The 17,754-nt window shown below is 52.3% G+C and overlaps 1 protein-coding gene across 1 annotated transcript; it reads left to right on the plus strand.

The window, feature by feature from the left end:
• The first annotated feature begins 414 nt into the window (after positions 1-414).
• On the plus strand, positions 415-2,921 carry LOC135976345 (uncharacterized). Its single transcript, XM_065571547.1, has 2 exons — positions 415-1,327; positions 2,321-2,921. The coding sequence occupies exons 1-2, from the start codon at positions 751-753 to the stop codon at positions 2,794-2,796; spliced, it is 1,053 nt and encodes a 350-aa protein (XP_065427619.1). The 5' UTR covers positions 415-750; the 3' UTR covers positions 2,797-2,921.
• The last annotated feature ends 14,833 nt before the right edge of the window (positions 2,922-17,754 follow it).

A 17,754-nucleotide genomic window follows, 5' to 3' on the forward strand; every position in this document is an offset into this window, starting at 1 on the left:
ACATGGGGACCCAAAAAATTAGAGGAAACACTGCTCCTGACTTTCAACCTATCTGTCACATCTAGAATTTCATACAGTGACTGATCAGAATAAAGTGCTCTCAAGTGAGCAACAGACCAACAGTGGTTCATAGTAATTATTCAGCCAGTATTTTAGAAGACCTAGAACATTAGAGGAAATCATGAACTGATAAGCGATAATTAATGGAGAGAAGCAGCAAGATTAATCGCATACATTGGATTGGTTGTGACTTATTTGCCTGATTTGAAAAGAGACCAAAAGGACCTGAGTCTCCTCACTGTTGATAGCCCCCTGCTCGGCCAATCAGCACTGAGACTCTGAGGGGAGGGAGGCTGATTGGTCTACACTAGGCGTTTATGTCGAAGTTATCGCCGTTACATCGAATTAACCCTGCACCCGTCCACACTGCAATGCTATTTAGTTCGACATAGAGGTCTCTTTAATTCGACTTCTGTACTCCTCCCCGACGAGGGGAGTAGCGCTAAATTCGACATGGCCATGTCGAATTAGGCTAGGTGTGGATGGAAATCGACGCCAATAGCTCCGGGAGCTATCCCACAGTGCACCACTCTGTTGACGCTCTGGACAGCAGTGCGAGCTCGGATGCTCTGACCAGCCACACAGGAAAAGCCCTGGGAAAATTTGAATTGGAATTCCTTTTCCTGTCTGGCCAGTTTGAATCTCATTTCCTGTCTGGACATCGTGGCGATCACAGCAGCACTGGCAACGATGCAGAGCTCTCCAGCAGTGATGGCTGTGCAGTCTGTGAATAGAAAGAGGGCCCCAGCATGGACTGATCGGGAAGTCTTGGATCTCATCGCTGTGTGGGGCGATGAGTCTGTGCTTTCCGAGCTGCGATCCAAAAGACGGAATGCAAAGATCTACGAGAAGATCTCTAAAGACATGGCAGAGAGAGGATACAGCCGGGATGCAACGCAGTGCCGCGTGAAAATCAAGGAGCTGAGACAAGGCTACCAGAAGACCAAAGAGGCAAACGGACGCTCCGGATCCCATCCCCAGACATCCTGTTTCTACGAGGCACTGCATTCCATCCTCGGTGCGGCCGCCACCACTACCCCACCACTGACTGTGGACTCTGAGGATGGGATAGTGTCCACGGCCGGTTCCTCGGACATGTTAGGGGACGGGGAAGATGAGGAAGGAGATGAGGAGGGCGAGGCAGTCGGCAGCGCTCACAACGCTGATTTCCCCGACAGCCAGGATCTCTTCATCACCCTTACAGAGATCCCCTACCAAGCGTCCCCAGCCGTTACCCTGGACACAGAATCTGGGGAAGGATCATCCAGTAAGTGTTGTAAACATCTAAACATTTATTTTTAACAGAACAGGAATATTAACAATTAAAAGAATGGGTTGTTCATGATTACTTTGCCCTAGGCGCTTAACGGTTCAGTCATGGGCAGTGCAAGTTTTGAAAAAAAATCTAGCAATGTCCGGTTTTCCGTGATTGTCCTGCCCAAGCCGCTCTACTGTTTAGTCCCTGCTACTGCAGCTACAGTAAAATGCGGTCTATATGTGCGGGGATAGAGCAGTAATCCTCCTGGGACATCTCGATGAAGCTCTCCTGGAGGTAATTGGAAAGCCGTTGCATGAGGTTCCTGGGGAGAGCGGCCTTATTGGGTCCTCCGAAGTACGACACGTTGCCGCGTCACGAGACTATCAAGTACTCGGGAATCATTGCTCTGCACAGCAGGGCGGCATACGGCCCTGGTCTTTGGAGGCTTTCCCGGAGCATTCTCTCTCTCTCGCTCTCAGAGATCCTCATCAGGGTGATGTCGCCCATGGTGACCTGCTTTGAATTAGGTAGGGGAATGTTAGTGTTGGGACTGCTTGACCGTTCCTTTACAGAACTGTAACCGCTGGTTTGCAGCCACGCGGTGGAGGCGGGAGAGGGGCAGCCGAAAGGGATCGTTCCCGGGGACAGCCGCGAGGGGGTGGGACAGGGGCAGAGTTCCCGCTTGCCGGATTGCTGGCAGCAGGGACTGACATTGCTTTAAATGTGAAATGAGGCCAGTGGTAATATAAAATTTTAAACTGCCACAGGTCTACGGCTTACCATGTCTGCCTGCAACAGAAATTCCGTTGTGCTGCCCCGCTTCTCAAATGTGCTGTGCAAGACCCCAGGCATTGAATGCGAAGGCCGAGAATTCGACCTTGTGCTGAGTGCGCATGTGATAGGTGCTGTGCATGGTCTTGTTCACAGAGAAAAACTATGTTCTTTGTTCACAACTACATTTATCTTTCTGAGGAATTCACTCCCTTTTTCCCATTTCCACAGCCCCATCTGCGACTGTCTCACAACCTAGCCTGGCATCACACTCCCAGAGGCTAGCGCGGATTAGGCATAAGAAGAAGAGGACACGGGAGGACATGTTCTCGGAGCTTATGGCCTGTTCCCAAGCCCAGGCAGCACAGCAGACCCAGTGGCGGGAGAACTTGACCCAAATGCACCAAGCAAACATGGATCGGGAGGAGAGGTGGCGGCAGGAAGACCAGCAGGCGACTCAAACGCTGCTTGGACTACTGAGGGAGCAAACAGACACGCTCCGGCGCCTTGTGGATGTTCTGCAGGAACGGAGGCAGGAGGACAGAGCCCCGCTGCAGTCCATCTCTAACCGCCCTCCCCCGCCACCAAGTCCCATACCCACCTCACCCAAAGTGCAAAGAAGGAGAGGCGGCAGAGTCCGTGCTAACTCTCACTCCACCCCTGCAGAGAGCTCGAGTAGCAGAAGGCTCTCATTCCCCAAAATTTGAAAAGTTCTTTCCTTCCCGCCTGACACAAGCCCCCGTCCAAGTTTCACCTCCCAGTTCCATGTGTAGTTGATAATAAAAAATAAGTTTCTGTTAACTACTGTTTCAATCATGTTCTTTTGGAGGAGGAGGGGAAAGGGGGTTGGTAATTGGACAGGACAGTCACCTTTGGCAGGGTACATAGGCGGGGGCAGGCACAGCAGCAGGGCACATAGACAGTGCAGTGATGCAGTGACTAGTTACCCTGGTTAGTCTGGGCGGTGGTTTTCATGTTATGTGGTGGGGGGTGGGTTGCTCTGTGACTTTGTGGCGGGGGAGGGCAGTTACAGATCTTAAGCGGTGGTCCTTATGCAGTATCACAGAGCCACGCAGCAGGGGATCTGTAACCATCCTCCCCCTGCCACAAAGTCACATAGCCCCCCCATACACACAGTCTCGATCAGGAGGGGTGACAGGCTCCGCTGAAACAACCATCCCACCGCAGCGGAGCCTGTCAATCCTTGAGTTTAGAAGCTTCATTCGCGTCACTACACTACACCCGCTCCGCACCACAGTCTGCATCCCAGTTTTAAAAAATTCCCGCAAAAACAGTAGTAAAGAAAACGGTGTGCATTAACAAAGTAGAACTATTTTTATTTCGACACGTGTGTTGGAGGGGGGGTGAAGGGGGTATGTAACTGGATAGGATAGTCAACATTAACTGGGTAAAGAAACGGGGGCAGGTTCAGCTTCTCTGTACACAAACTTTAAAGTCACAGGTTACCCTGCTCACTCAGGAACTTTGCTTTCAAAGCCTCCCGGATGCACAGCGCTTCCCGCTGGTCTCTTCTAATCGCCCGGCTGTCTGGCTGTGCGTAATCAGCAGCCAGGCTATTTTCCTCAACCTCCCACCCCGCCATAAAGGTCTCCCCCTTGCTCTCACAGAGATTGTGGAGCACACAGCAAGCTGATATAACAATGGGGATATTGGTTTCGCTGAGATCACAGCGAGTCAGTAAGCTTCTCCATCTCCCCTTGAGACGGCCAAAAGCACACTCCACCACCATTCTGCACTTGCTCAGCCGGTAGTTGAAGAGTTCTTTTTCAGTGTCCAGGGCGCCAGTATAGGGCTTCATGAGCCAGGGCATTAGTGGGTAGGCGGGTCCCCGAGGATGACTATAGGAATCTCCACATCCCCAACAGTTATTTTGTGGTCCGGGAAGTAAATACCTTGCTGCAGCCGTCTAAACAGACCAGAGTTCCTGAAAACACGAGCGTCATGAACCTTGCCCGGCCATCCCACGTAGATGTTGGTAAAACGTCCCCTGTGGTCCACCAGTGCTTGCAGCACCATGGAAAAGTAGCCCTTTCAGTTAATGTACTGGCTGGCCTGGTGGTCCGGTGCCAGGATAGGGATATGAGTTCCATCTATGGCCCCACTGCAGTTTGGGAATCCCATCGCTGCGAAGCCATCTATGATCGCCTCCACGTTTCCCAGGGTCACTACCTTTGGCAGCAGTACATCAACGATTGCCTTCGCTACTTGCATCACAACAACCCCCACGGTAGATTTGCCCACCCCAAACTGGTTCGCGACTGACCGGTAGCTGTCTGGCGTTGCAAGCTTCCAGAGGGCTATGGCCACTCGCTTCTGGACACTCAGTGCAGCTCGCAACTGGGTGTCATTGCGCTTCAGGGCAGGGGACAGCAACTCACAAAGTTCCAGGAAAGTTCCCTTCCGCATGCGAAAGTTTCGCAGCCACTGGGATTCATCCCAGACCTGCAGCACTATGCGGTCCCACCACTCAGTGCTTGTTTCCCGTGCCCAGAATCGCCATTCCACGGCATCAACATGACCCATTGCCACCGTGATGTCCTCAGCGCTGGGTCCCGTTCTTTCTGAGAGGTCTGTGCTACTCTCAGACTTCAGGCCATCACCGCGGTGCCGTAGCCTCCTCGCCTGACTTTTCTGCATCTGCCTCAGGAAAACCTGTATGATAAGCTGCGAGGCGTTGAGAGCGGCCACAACTGCAGCGATGGTCGCAGCGTGCTCCATGCTCGCAGTGCTGTGGCGTCCGCGCTGTCAATGACTGGAAAAGTGCGCAAACTGATTTCCCGCCGGCGCTTTCAGGGAGGGAGGGCGGGAGTGATGCACGGATGACGACAGTTACCCAAAAGCACCCTCGACACATTTTGTTACCCAGAAGGCATTGCCGGCTACACCCAGAATTCCAATGGGCAGAGGGGACTGCGGGAACTGTGGGATAGCTGACCACAGTGCACCGCTTCGAATGTCGACGCTTTCACTGTTAGTGTGGACTCACAAAGTCGAATTACTGTCCTTAGTGTGGACACACACGTTCGACTTTGCAATATCGATTCCAAAAATTCGATGCAAGTAAAATCGAACTACTCTCGTAGTGTAGACAAAGGTCTCACCAGATGTCACAAAGGACGGCTCAAGTCACCATCAGAGGGGATCACTCTCAGATCCAGCCCCACCTCTTTGTGAGGACCTCCCGCAATGAGAGCACCCCCCACCCCATCCACACTCCACACACACCCCTCCTTGGTAGAGGGAGGGAAGCCGGGGAAAGGGGAAAAAGAAGCAAGAGAAGAGGAGAAAGGAGGGAGGAAAGAGGGAAAGGGAAACCAAAAAGGATAAACTCCAATGTCCCCAGGGATTCCAAGCGTCAATGTCCTAGGTAGGAAATCAAATTCGGCCACCTTAAGCCAGTGTTTCCTGGGCCTAGAATGCTGCCTGCACCAGGGGGATCAGACTGAACAGGTTCCAAACCTCTCTGGGCCTCTTACCTTGTAAAAGGGAAGTTTGTTTTTGGCACAATCAATGGTAGGAAAGGAGAAAACTCCACAGAGGTTCCTCCTCATGCTCACATCCATGAATCCTAATTCTCTCTCAGTCCTCGAGGAGAGACATCGCAAAGGAGACTTGCCGCAGCAAAGCCAGGGGAGTCTCAGAGACTGGCCTGGCCCTGCACCTCTGTCCTGCCCGGCTGATGTCAGGGTCTCTCTGTGAGGTCACCCCCTCCCCACCACCTTTGCCCAATAGGCTGAGTTCCTGCAAGAGGCCTTTGTGATGTCACTGCCACCCCCACCCCTCCCCTCCAAGCTGATGTCCTGTCCTTGGACAGCCTCGTTGGGTGTTTGTTTCCCCTGGATCTAGGGTTGCCAACTTTCTGACCCAACAAAACTGACCACCCATGTCCCGCCCCTTCTCCGAGGTCCCGGCCCACTCACTCCTTCTCCCTCCGTTGCTTGCTCTCCCCCACGCTCACTCACTGGCTCATTTTCACCAGGCTGAGGAGGGCTGGGGAGGGTCCCTTTCAACTGGCTGTTGTCAGGACAGAGCTGGGAAGGAGGCTGCCTGCCAAACACCTTGAAGAGGAGGCGTCCCTCCCTGTCAGAATATCATCTCCCTCCTTCAGTTCAGTGACGGCCTGAATTGTTCCTTATCCCGGCAGAGCTGGAGGATTGAAAGCAGCAACATCAAACCCCTGTGTAGCTAGCGGAAATGAACACAAACACTCCCTTGTATCTGAACAGATGGTTAGTTTTACCCTTGGTAAAGTACAAGGCTAAAGGGATGGGCGGTGGCACCAGATCTAAGGAATGAAACACAACACAATGATCATCGTTATGCCCATCGTTGCCCCTTTATTCTTCTGCTGTCTCGCTCCAACCACCGTGGCCCTCTGTCGGTTCAGTGAGAGTGCCACACTCATTGCTTCTGACACACAAAGACTCACACACACACCTTGCACGCAAAACCTCACCAAGGAGTCACATGCACCTGCTGGTTCCCTGCACCCCTGCTGTACAGAATCCAGTCCCAAGGAAAGCTTGTGGGGCCCAGAGCTGGCAGGGAGTCCGGTGCTGGAGTATTTAACCTACAGTGACGGCACTCGGAGGAAAGATGCTGAACGAGTGCCAGTTCAACATTGGGAGCTCAGGTTCCAGTCCCCTCACAGGTCAGTCCATCGCTCTAGGCAAGGGGCACATCTGAATTCTCAGCTGGCTCAGTCTAGCTGCGTAGTTCTTGTTTACACCCAGTCAGGGCTGAGGCCTGTTTCGCACCCTGTGTTTGAGGAGACCGTCAGAAACCACTCTCTGCAATAGCAAATGCAGGAGGCCGTGTTATTGCTCCTGGCCCAGCACAGACAGACAACGAGGGAAATGGTCTATATTTGAGGGTGGGACTCCCTGCCCTTGGCCAAAGACCAGCACCTCTCTTTGACCTGTCCCTCCTGAAGCGTTTCTTTCAGCAGGGAGCCCTAGAGCTCAGAGGCTGGAGCGCTGCGTTTGTCACTGACGCTTGGGGAGCTCCAATATCACTGGGCTCCTCTGCCAGCAAGTCAAACGAAAGGAAGGATTTCCTCATTTGACAATCCTGGGCTTGTGTGAGGGGGTGTCCACACTGCACACTGAGCCTGTCTCTGTGTGGCCTGGGCTTGGGGACTTGTGTTGCCAATCCGGTGTTTGAGCATCCAGACTGCAGTGGAAACTCAGGCCTCAGGCAGTGTCTATCCTACCGCAGGAAGTCGTCCTAAGTGACGCTGCTCCAGCTACGTGAATAACACAGCTGGATTCGACGTCGCTTAGGTCGACTTACTGCTGTGTCTACTCTGTGCCGGGCCGACGGGAGACTTACCTTACTCCTGGCGTTCCCGGTGTAGTCCCAGAGTCGCCCGGAGAGCGCTCCACTGTCGATTTAGTGGGTCTTCACTAGACCCCCACTAAATCCACCCCCGGGGGATCGATCGCAGCAGACAGCCTCACAGCGGTGCTGTGCATCCAAACTGCACTACTCAGCCCCGAGTCAGAAATTCAGCTCCTGTGGGGTGTGGCCCCCTCCTCAGCTCCCCGAGTCCCCAGTGATTTCTGCCATCACTTGTCTCCAGCCTGTTTGTGTCCATACGCTCCCCGCGGGGAGGCTGTGAGTGGTCTAGTTACAAGCTCTGGTTGCTCAGGCCTGTCAGGGAAGGCGAGCTCCGGGGAACATTGACACTGGAGATCCCTCAGAGGAAGCACAGGCTGTGGGTATAATAGGCGGGGAGGCTAAGCCTCCCCTGGCACAACCACAGACCAGGCCCCGGATGCCTGGGCCCCGGTGGCCCCTCCTGTGCTCCATCTCTTCCTGTATTTGCTTAGCCCCTTCTCCCAGCCCCCATCGCCCACCGCTGCCTGGCTGAGTTCCCCCTCTCCTGCACTACACCCCCGCTCTGTGGGGTTCCTTCCGCTCACCGTGGGCCTCCTCTCCTCCACTCCCTCCCCCGCTTTCCCATGGGTCAGTCCTGGGGCTGGTTTTATTCAACATCTTCATTAATGATTTGGATGATGGGATGGATTGCACCCTCAACAAGTTAGCAGATGACACTAAGCTGCGGGGAGAGGTAGATACCCTGGAGGGTAGGGATAGGGTCCAGAGTGACCTACACAAATTGGGATTGGGCCAAAAAAAATCTGATGAGGTTCAACAAGAACAAGTGCAGAGTCCTGCATTTTGGACGGAAGAATCCCATGCCCTGCTACAGGCTGGGGACTGACTGGCTAAGCAGCAGTTCTGCAGAAAGGGACCTGAGGATTACAATGCACAAGCAGCTGGATTTGAGTCAGCAGTGTGCCCTTGTTGCCAAGAAGGCTAACGGCATATTGGGCTGCATTAGTAGGAGCATTGCCAGCAGATCGAGGGAGGTGATTATTCCCCTCTATTCGGCACTGGTGAGGCCACACCTGGAGTATTGTGTCCAGTTTGGGGCCCCTCACTACAGAAAGGATGTGGACAAATTGGAGAGAGTCCAGCGGAGGGGAAGGAAAATGATTAGGGGGCTGGGGCATACAATGTATGAGGATTGGTTGAGGGAACTGGGCTTATTTAGTCTACAGAAGAGAAGAGTGAGTTGGGATTTGATAGCTGCTTTCAACTACCTGAAAGGGGGGTTCCAAAGAGGATGGAGCTCGGCTGTTCTCAGTGGTGGCAGATGACAGAACAAGGAGTAATGGTCTCAAGTTGAAGTGGGGGAGGTCTAGGTTGGATATTAGGAAACACAATTTCCTAATAGGAGGGTGGTGAAGCACTGGACTGGGTTCTCTAGGGAGGTGGTGGAATCTCCATCCTTAGAGGTTTTTAAGGTCAGGCTTGACAAAGCCCTGGCTGGGATGATGTAGCTGGGGATTGGTCCTGCCATGAGCAGGGGGTTGGACTAGATACCTCCTGAGGTCCCTTCCAACCCTGATATTCTATGATTCTATCAGTCCTTTGTCCATCCCCTCAGTAGGCACCGACTTCCCCTCTGGCCAGTGGGTGCTCAACTCCCGCTCTGCCCCAGGCCCCACCCCCACTCCACCCCTTCCCCAAAGCTCCGCCCCACCTTTTCCCACCCCTGCTCTGCCCCGGCCGCACCCCCAAATCAACCCCTTCCTCTAATCCCCGGCCCCCTCTCTTCTTGCCCCTGCTCCACCCCAGTCCCGCTTCTATCCCACCCCTTCCCTCAACCCCCACCCCGCCTCTTCCCCATCTCCTCCCCCCAAGTATGCCATGTCCCCGCTCCTCCCCTACCCTCCCGGAGCATCCTGAAGTCCATGAAAGAGCTGTTTTGCAGTGGGCAGGAAGTGCTGGGAGGGAGCGGGAGGAGTTGCTCAGTGCGGCCGCCGGCGGGCGAGATGTACTGCGGGCAGGGCAGAGCTTGGCTGCCAGTGGGTGCTAAACACCCACTAATTTTTCCTTGTGGATGCTCTAGGCTCCCAGATTCTTTTCCTGTTCATTAGATCGCACATGACAGGTTGGTGTCTCCTTTTCCTAGGGCAGGGGTGGCCAACCTGTGCCTCCGGAGCCACACGCGGTTCTTCAGAGGTTACTTTGTGGCTCCGTGCATAGGCGCTGACTCCGAGGCTGGAGCTACAATATGCTGTGGGGTGCTCACTGCTCACCCCCTGCTCTGCCCCAGGTCCTGCCACCACCCCACCCCTTCCCCCAAGGCCCCTGCCCCTTCCCCCTGAGCCTGCCATGCCCTCGCTCCTCCCCCCTCCTCACCAGAGCCTCCTGCGCACTGCAAAACAGCTGATTGTGGCGGGTGGGAGGAGTGGGGAGGGAGTAGAGGCGGTGATTGGTGGGGCTGGCGGTGGACAGGAGGTGCTGGGGGCTGGAGGGGGGTAGTGGATGGGGGGCTGCTGACATATTCCTGTGGCTCTTTGGCAATGTTCATTGGTAAATTCTGGCTCCTTCTCAGGCTCAGGTTGGCCACCCCTGTCCTAGGGACTGGTGGGGGCCAGCATTGCAGTCAGTTCTCAACGTTCCGTTTTGATTTGAATGTGGGCATCTTTCAGTTCCCCGTCTGCGTCAGCCTTCCACGTTCTCTGGAGGCAGATTTTCATTATTTGATCTTTCAGCAGATGAGTATGGGTGAATTTCCATGGTGTGATGAACTGGGACTGTTCTTACTGTGGTCTGTGAATGCTGACAGGGGAGTGTGGCTAGGATAGTCTCCATTGGGGGATGGGAGATTGCCCGAAGGAGAATACCTGAGCGTGTAACATGAGAACCCAGGAAGGGGTTGGAGGCCAGGTGACACCTTGGCCCGTGAAACTGAACAAAGGCTGTGGGAGGGGTCGCGGAAGGCAGAGTCTTGGAAGCTGGCTGGTGAGATGGCTGGGAGGGAGAGATTGCTCTGACCTCCCAAGGGGGGCTGGGATGCCCTGGGACCCCAAGATGGACCTAACTGAGGGGGGCCCTGTTGTCTGTGCCTGCAAGACCTGTCTTGGACTGTATTCCTGTCATCCAAATAAACCTTCTGCTTAACTGGCTGGCTGAGAGTCATGGTGAATCGCAGGAAGCCGGGGGTGCAGGGCCCTGAGTCCCCCAATACTCCATGACAGATGGATACAACCTAAAGGGAAGATAACAAAACTCGTGTAGAATTTAGATTGATATCTCCATAAATAGTATTTCCCTTGGAGTTGCCTCAATACACTCCTTGCCTTCAAGTTGTGAATCTAAACCTTTTATCTCATGTAATGATTGGCTAATGTATGTGTATTGAGACAATATCTATCTCAGAATTTACATGACTGAAACACACATAAATGAGATCAAATAATGCAGAAGAAAGAAATCTTAAGCTATTGAAAGTGATACAGCTCCACTCCCATCCCCTGGCTGTCATCTTGGTAGTTCTCTCAGAAATAATCTCATGGAGATAGTAGAATTTGTAGAGAGTTTTGAAGTCTATGTCCCCATTGGGCTATATACAATAGATGTGTAAATTCCCCCCTGCAATTCCTTTCCAGGAGCGGGGTTTAAATAAACTGTAGCCTACATTTGTCATGGGTCTCGGTGTGATTTCTTTGTTATTGTGTTGGTGGCCCAACTTCTGACTGGATGTTATAAATAGTATGGGAAATTCTACATTTAAAGTTTACTGGTTATTTTCCCCACGCTACTAAACTCCAGATATTGAAATAGCTGAGAATAAGTCAACATATTTGCAGGTGCTAATCCATCCTTCCAGACCCTCAAACCTTCTCGATGACAATCTTTTGTTCCTTTTCCTGGGTTCTCTGGGAACAGAGGTTTATTGGTTTTCGGCTTGGCCCTATCTGTTCCCAGAGTCCCAACATTCTGTGCACAAAGGAGTGGGGTTAATAATGAAGCAGTTTTGCAACTAGACTCAGGCAATGACCAAAGAAAATAGAAACTGACCTTTGTTGTTTCAATGTCTGCCCAGTGGCAGAGGAGGCGTGAGATCCATGGGGTGAGAGTCAGGCTAGGAAATGTAGCCAGCGACTGTGCTAGGATGGGAGGAATTACAGATCTGGTGGATGGAGGTTTCCTGTTAGAGAACAAAAGGGGAGACCTGTGATGTGCTCTGTCCAAGGAAGGTTATGAGAAAGAGGGAACAGGGATCCTGGTGCCTCTCCCCAAGGAAACCTCAGACAAAGCATCTCCTCTTGGAGAGGAGCAGCAACCTTCATACTAGCAGTTACAGCCAACTTTAGCTTCATAAATTCATAGTTTCAAAGGCTCTAAGGCCAGCCCTGATCATCTAGTCTGACCCCCTGCATAACTCAGGCCCTAGAACGTCCCCAGAAGAATTCCTGTTTCACCATGGTCCCATTTGTCTTCACCTTCAGCTGGGGTAGAGTTCAGGGGTACAGTGTTTGACTGCAGATCGAGTGGTCCTTGGTTCACATCCTAGTGCCCCCTTTGAAGTCATTGTTAATAAGCAGCAGGTTTCACACAAACAAAAGGAAGTATTTTTTCAAACGACGCACAGTTAACCAGTGGAACTCTTTGCTGGAGGACGTTGTGAAGGCCAAGACTATAACAGATTACAAAAATGACCTCGACAGATTTATGCAGGAGAGGTCTATTAATGGCTATTAGCCTGGATGGGTAGGGATGGTGTCCCTAACCTCTGATTGCGAGGAGCCGGAAATGAGCAACAGGAATGGATCACTTGACGATTCCCTGTTCATTCATAGAATCATAGAATATCAGGGTTGGAAGGGACCTCAGGAGGTCATCTAGTCCAACCCCCTGCTCAAAGCAGGACCAATTCCCAACTAAATCATTCATTCCCTCTGGGGCACTGGCTACTGTCGGAAGACAGGACACTGGACTAGATGGACCTTTGGTTTGACCCCATCTGGGTGGTCTTGTGTTGCTTATGTTCTTGGTTGTATGAACCAGTGCTGGCTAGTAGAGGAGCAGATGGCTTCAAAAGACCAGTCTCTTGGATCTGTGAATCCTGGGCAAACTAATTCCCTTCCTTTAGAGAATGACAGAAAAACCCATTTCCTCCTTCTTTCTACTCCAGGCTTCGTTCCTTTTTCCAAAGACTCGCCTCTAGCTTGCAGAGAGAGATCTACGTGCACAAAGTGTTCGTCCAACCTGCAGCAATCGAGGCATGCTCTGTCCTCAGCCAGCAAGAACAGGCCTTGCCAGAGAAGCCCCAGAGAAGCAAATTCTCATGGACCATCCTATCAGGCATGAAAAGACTCTGTGTCTGTAGCCAATCTGACACCTCGATGGCAGATAGCGATGAGGAGAGAACAGTTTCCTCACCAAGAAGGTGGACGCACATGTCCCCGAAGAAGAAAGCAGCTGAGACCCAGGTGGAATCAGAGGAGGTGAAGCTGCAGGAGAATACAGAAAAAGTCAAACTGGGAATTTGGCTTTGCACTTTTCTCTCTGTCTCTCCCAAGCTCTGATCCTGTTGCCCATCCCCACAGACCTGAGTGCCTCCTCCGTGAATTAGATTGGCCTAGGGAGGTCTCTGGCAGAATTCATTTCTACGTCCCCTGGGTAGGAGGCTCTCGGCATCATTTACTCCCCCTGATTAATGAAGCTCCACCGCCCTCCTGGGAGGTAGGAATTCTACTCATTGGACCCCTGGGGAAACTGAAGCCCAGAGAGCTCCGTGACTTGCCCCAGCCTGCACGGTGGGGCAGGGTTACCATCGAACCCAGGAGAACACCCTGGCCAGGGCTCCTAGAACCAACGCTGCCTATTGGGGAGTCTGACTGTGTTGCCCTTCAGTTGTTGCTGCTGGGAATTCTCAGCCAGGCTGTGAGGAGGCGATTCTGGCGGGACCCAACGGAGAGTGCCAGTTCAGGACAAATCGCTTCAAGCAGGGCACTTACAGCCCAGGGCTGGGGTCTTCCCACCTCTAAGGCAAACCAAACCAGCCAGACAGGGAGGACTTTGGTTTTTCTCCACTGGCTAACCACAAGTCACACAAGCAATTCCCTTAGACACTCCAGTTTCCCCATATCACTACCAGCGCCACTCGTTATGGGGATGAATGGTTATGAAAACCAATACCCCAATAAAAGAAAAAAGTTCTCCCAATCCCAAAGGACCAAGCCCCAGACCCAGCACAACGTCCAAATCAGAGCTTACCCACAAATCACGCTGTTGCCAATCCTTTAGAATCTAAAATCGAAAGGTTTATTCATAAAAGGAAAAAGATAGAGATGAGAGCTAGAATTGGTTAAATGGAATCAATTACACACACAGTAATGGCAAAGTTCTTGGTTCAGGCTTGTAGGAATGATGGAATAAACTGCAGGTTCAAATCAAGTCTCTGGAACATCCCCAGCTGGGATGGGTCATCAGTCCTTTGTGTAGAGCTTCCGTTTGTAGCAAAGTCCCTCCAGGGGTAAGAAGCAGGATTGAAGACAAGATGGAGATGAGGCATCTGCCTTTTATAGTCTCTTCCAGGTGCAAGTCTCTCTGTCCTTACTGTGGAAAATTACAGGAAAATGGAGTTTGGAGTCACATGGGCAAGTCCCTGCATACTTTGCTGAGTCACAAGGTGTATCTGCCTTCTCTCAATGGGTCAGTTGTATAGCTGATGGTCCTTAATGGGCCATCAAGCAGGCTAGGCAGAGCTGACACCAACTTGTCTGGGGTGTCTCCCAGAAGCATAGCATAAGTTTGAAATACAGACAGTATAAAGCCAATATTCATAACTTCAACTACAAAAATGAAACACACATATAGACAGCATAATCATAACCAACAAACCATAACCTCTCCATAGAGCCCTTACACGACAACCTTTATACAATATTTGCTGCAAATATATAACAGTGGTTGCAACAGTGATCTATATAGTTACAGATTATGTCAAGAACGTCACACCCCAAATGCAAAGTTGATGCAGGAAGGGATGACAAACATCCCTGACTGCATCCCAAGAGCTCCCCATCCTGGGTTCTGTCTCACTACAGCTAGTCTTGGGTTACAAGCCGTACCAGTGTATAACAGAAATGGTTTAATAACATGATTGAATCTCTTTACAAACTCAAGCTAAAACTTGGTTAGAACAATAGTGGATTGGATCTGCTCTTGCAGCATGGTTCCTGTATGTCTCATGTGATCTTGCCAAGAGCTAAAGAACATAGCTACTTTATTCATAAAAGCTCTGGCAAATGTTTGGAAGCCAATTAACATCAAGCCAATGTAGATATTAATGTTGTTCGTAGTATAGGAATCTTGGCATTTAGCCGTGAAAGCAATATGGTAGTGTGCCTTAGTTTCCCCTTTCATACAGCACATCAGATCTGGAATGTCTTTTCCCCTGTGAAAAGTTCCAATGCTGTTTACAGGCATTAACTGTGAAACATTAGGATAACAAGGCCTTTGAACATAAAGTATGTTCTTATGTATTACTCTTAACATGTTCAAGGGATTTTCCAAAAGATTAGGCACATTGTACATTTTTCAGTTCTTGCTAATAGCAAGACATTAGTTACAAAAATTACCATTAGCAATAACAACAAATCAATTGCAAGTGTCCATTTACAATCATTTTTGTCATGCCACACCTTTGGCCCAATACCATTGGGTTTTTGGCATTTTAGGGTTAACCTGTGGCTTTCCTTTGCAAAATCAAGTACTCTTTTTCCTCCTTGTCCTGAAGGATCAAACCCTGATTTTTCTTGCTTAACAGAATTCACTGGCTGATTGGGTGGGCTCTCTGTGCTAATAGCTATTAGCAAGTCTTTTTTCTCCCTGCCAGCCAGGTCATTTGCATCAACACAGACACTAGGTTTTAGATTCTCAGCTGCTACCAATTTCAAGGCTGGACACTCATTCTTCCCTTTAGCAGGATTTGGTTCTTTCCCCCCCCACACACACACCTTTTGCCTAGAAGGTTGAAAACGGAAACTTCCTGCTTACAGGAATTCCTTTGCTGGCTAGGTGTGTTCACAAGTGCAGACCCTGACGCACAGACTGCTCACTCAGGGCTTGGCTACACTTGCGAGTTACAGCGTAATAAAGGAGCCTGGGCGCACTAGCTCACTCCCCGTCCACACTGGCATGGCACGTAACGCGCTCTGACTCCGTGGCTACAGCGCTCCTGGTTCTCCACCTCGGCGAGAGGAATAACGTTTGCTGCGCCTTGGCTACAACGCCCGGGCGTCAGTGTGAACGAGGTGTTGCGTTACTGCGCTCTGATCGGCCTCCGGAACGTCCCATAATCCCCTTAAGTCAAGTGGCCACTCTTGTCACTGTTTTGAACTCCTGTAGGAATGCGGGAATGCCCTTTCAAAGCCCCATTTCTGACAGCCGGCATGCAAGCCGTTACTGTGCAATGCTGTGTGAGAGAGAGAGGCAGGGGAGAGGGGGGGTCTGCTGCTGTCTGAACTTACAAGACAGCATGCTGACGTGCTCAGCCCCCCCAAAACCCCACTCTCTCTCCCCCCACATACACACAACACACTCCCTGTCACACTCCACCCCACCCCTCCCATTTGAAAAGCACGTTGCAGTCACTTGAATGCTGGGATAGCTGCCCATAATGCACCACTCCCAACGCTGCTGCAAGTGCCGCAAATGTGGCCACGCCAGTGCGATGTCAGCTGTCGGTGTGCTCTGCCATACTACCCCCCGCCCATTACCCCCACCCCCTTATGCCTGGCAACTCCCATGCCCAGTGCCCCTTTGGCCCGCAGAGCCCTATAACCAGCACCCCCCACTGCCTAGTGCCCCTCTCACAGCCCCCCCACAACTGCCCAGCACTCCATATTCCTGAGGGAATTCAGCACCAAAACATTAAAAATTCTGTGCACTATTTTAAAATTCTGCAAATGTTATTTGTCAATAAATAAACGTGGAAGCTGCAGCCTGGCAGGGGGAGCCCAGGCCACTGGCTGCATGGAGGTGGGATATCACCCTGCAGCCTCCCCTCTCCCTTCCCAGGACAGGGACTCGACAGGGAGGCTGCACCCGACCCTGACACATTGTAAGGGATGGGCCTGCCCCAGAAACACCTTTGGGCACTGCCCCTCTGCGCCAGGTGCACCAGGTCTGGGAGGCAGGTTCAGCCCGGCAGGATCCAAGTGTGGAGGGGCTCAGTGTGGGGGGATCCAGGTGGGGCTAACAGGGCTCTGGGTGGAGCAGTCGGGGAGCAGGTGGCTCAGTGGGGGATCTGGATGCACAGGGGCTCGTTGGGGGTTGATGGGGCAGTGGGACTCTGTAGAGGGGTCCAGGTGAAGGTGCTTGGGGCTCAGCAGGGGGTGTCTAGGTGTGGGGAGCTCAGCGGGAGGGCGGGTGCAGGGGAGGTGGGGCTCATTGGGGTGGGGGTCCAAGTGAAGCTGGCTGGGGCTCTGTGGGGTGAGTGGGTACAGATGCAGGGCACGTGGGGCTAGTCAGGGGGAGGGTTCGATGGGGCTACTTAATGGGCGAGCCTCAGCTGCTGCCAAGGGGATGCTGCATGGCGGGCTCCCGGTTCTCCCCTGTCCCCGCATTCCTCATCCCCTTCTCTTCCCCATCCCATGCCCCTTCCCCACTGCCCATCTCCTCCCCATCCCAACCCCTTCCTTCCCTACTGCTTATTTCCCCCAGTCCTCCCCCCCGCCCCAGCACATGCACTCCCTGCTGTACAGAGAACAGGATGGCCCCTCCCAGCACACAGACGGGGAGCACCACCGACACTAGGACCCAAAAGGCTGCGTCCAGCTGTAAAGTCAGCAGAACTGAACAGCCCCCTCTTTCTGCGGGGCAGTTCTGTGGGGACTCCCCAGACACAGCTCCTACAGCCAATCCATCAGCACTGAACAAATACTGCAAGACTAATATCTCACAGGCCCGATTTCAGCAGAGAGCCTCTAAGCCTCACCGCGGGGAGCTTCCCCCCACAGCCCTGAACAGAATATCGCTGCCAGCCTCCAGCTCAGGGCTGAGCCTTCACTTCCTCCCATGCAGCTCTGGGAGAAAGAGCTCCTTAGGCCCCCTGAAGGGGAAAAGCCACAAACAAATCTTCACGTGGCTCTCACACCTCTAGGGGCCCAGGCCAGCCAGGTATCAATCCCAGCCCATGGAGGGTTAGGAGTTCCTGCTGCTCCCTGCTGAGATACACCGACCTTGCGCTGCACTGGGGGGCTGTCCCCTTTTGCAAGCACGTACTTCCTGTTTCTGGGAAGGAAGAACTACTGCCCTAGTGTTAACTGACTGCT

The sequence above is a fragment of the Chrysemys picta genome, chromosome 17, assembly GCF_011386835.1.
Source record: "Chrysemys picta bellii isolate R12L10 chromosome 17, ASM1138683v2, whole genome shotgun sequence".
Taxonomy (NCBI): Eukaryota; Metazoa; Chordata; order Testudines; family Emydidae; genus Chrysemys; species Chrysemys picta.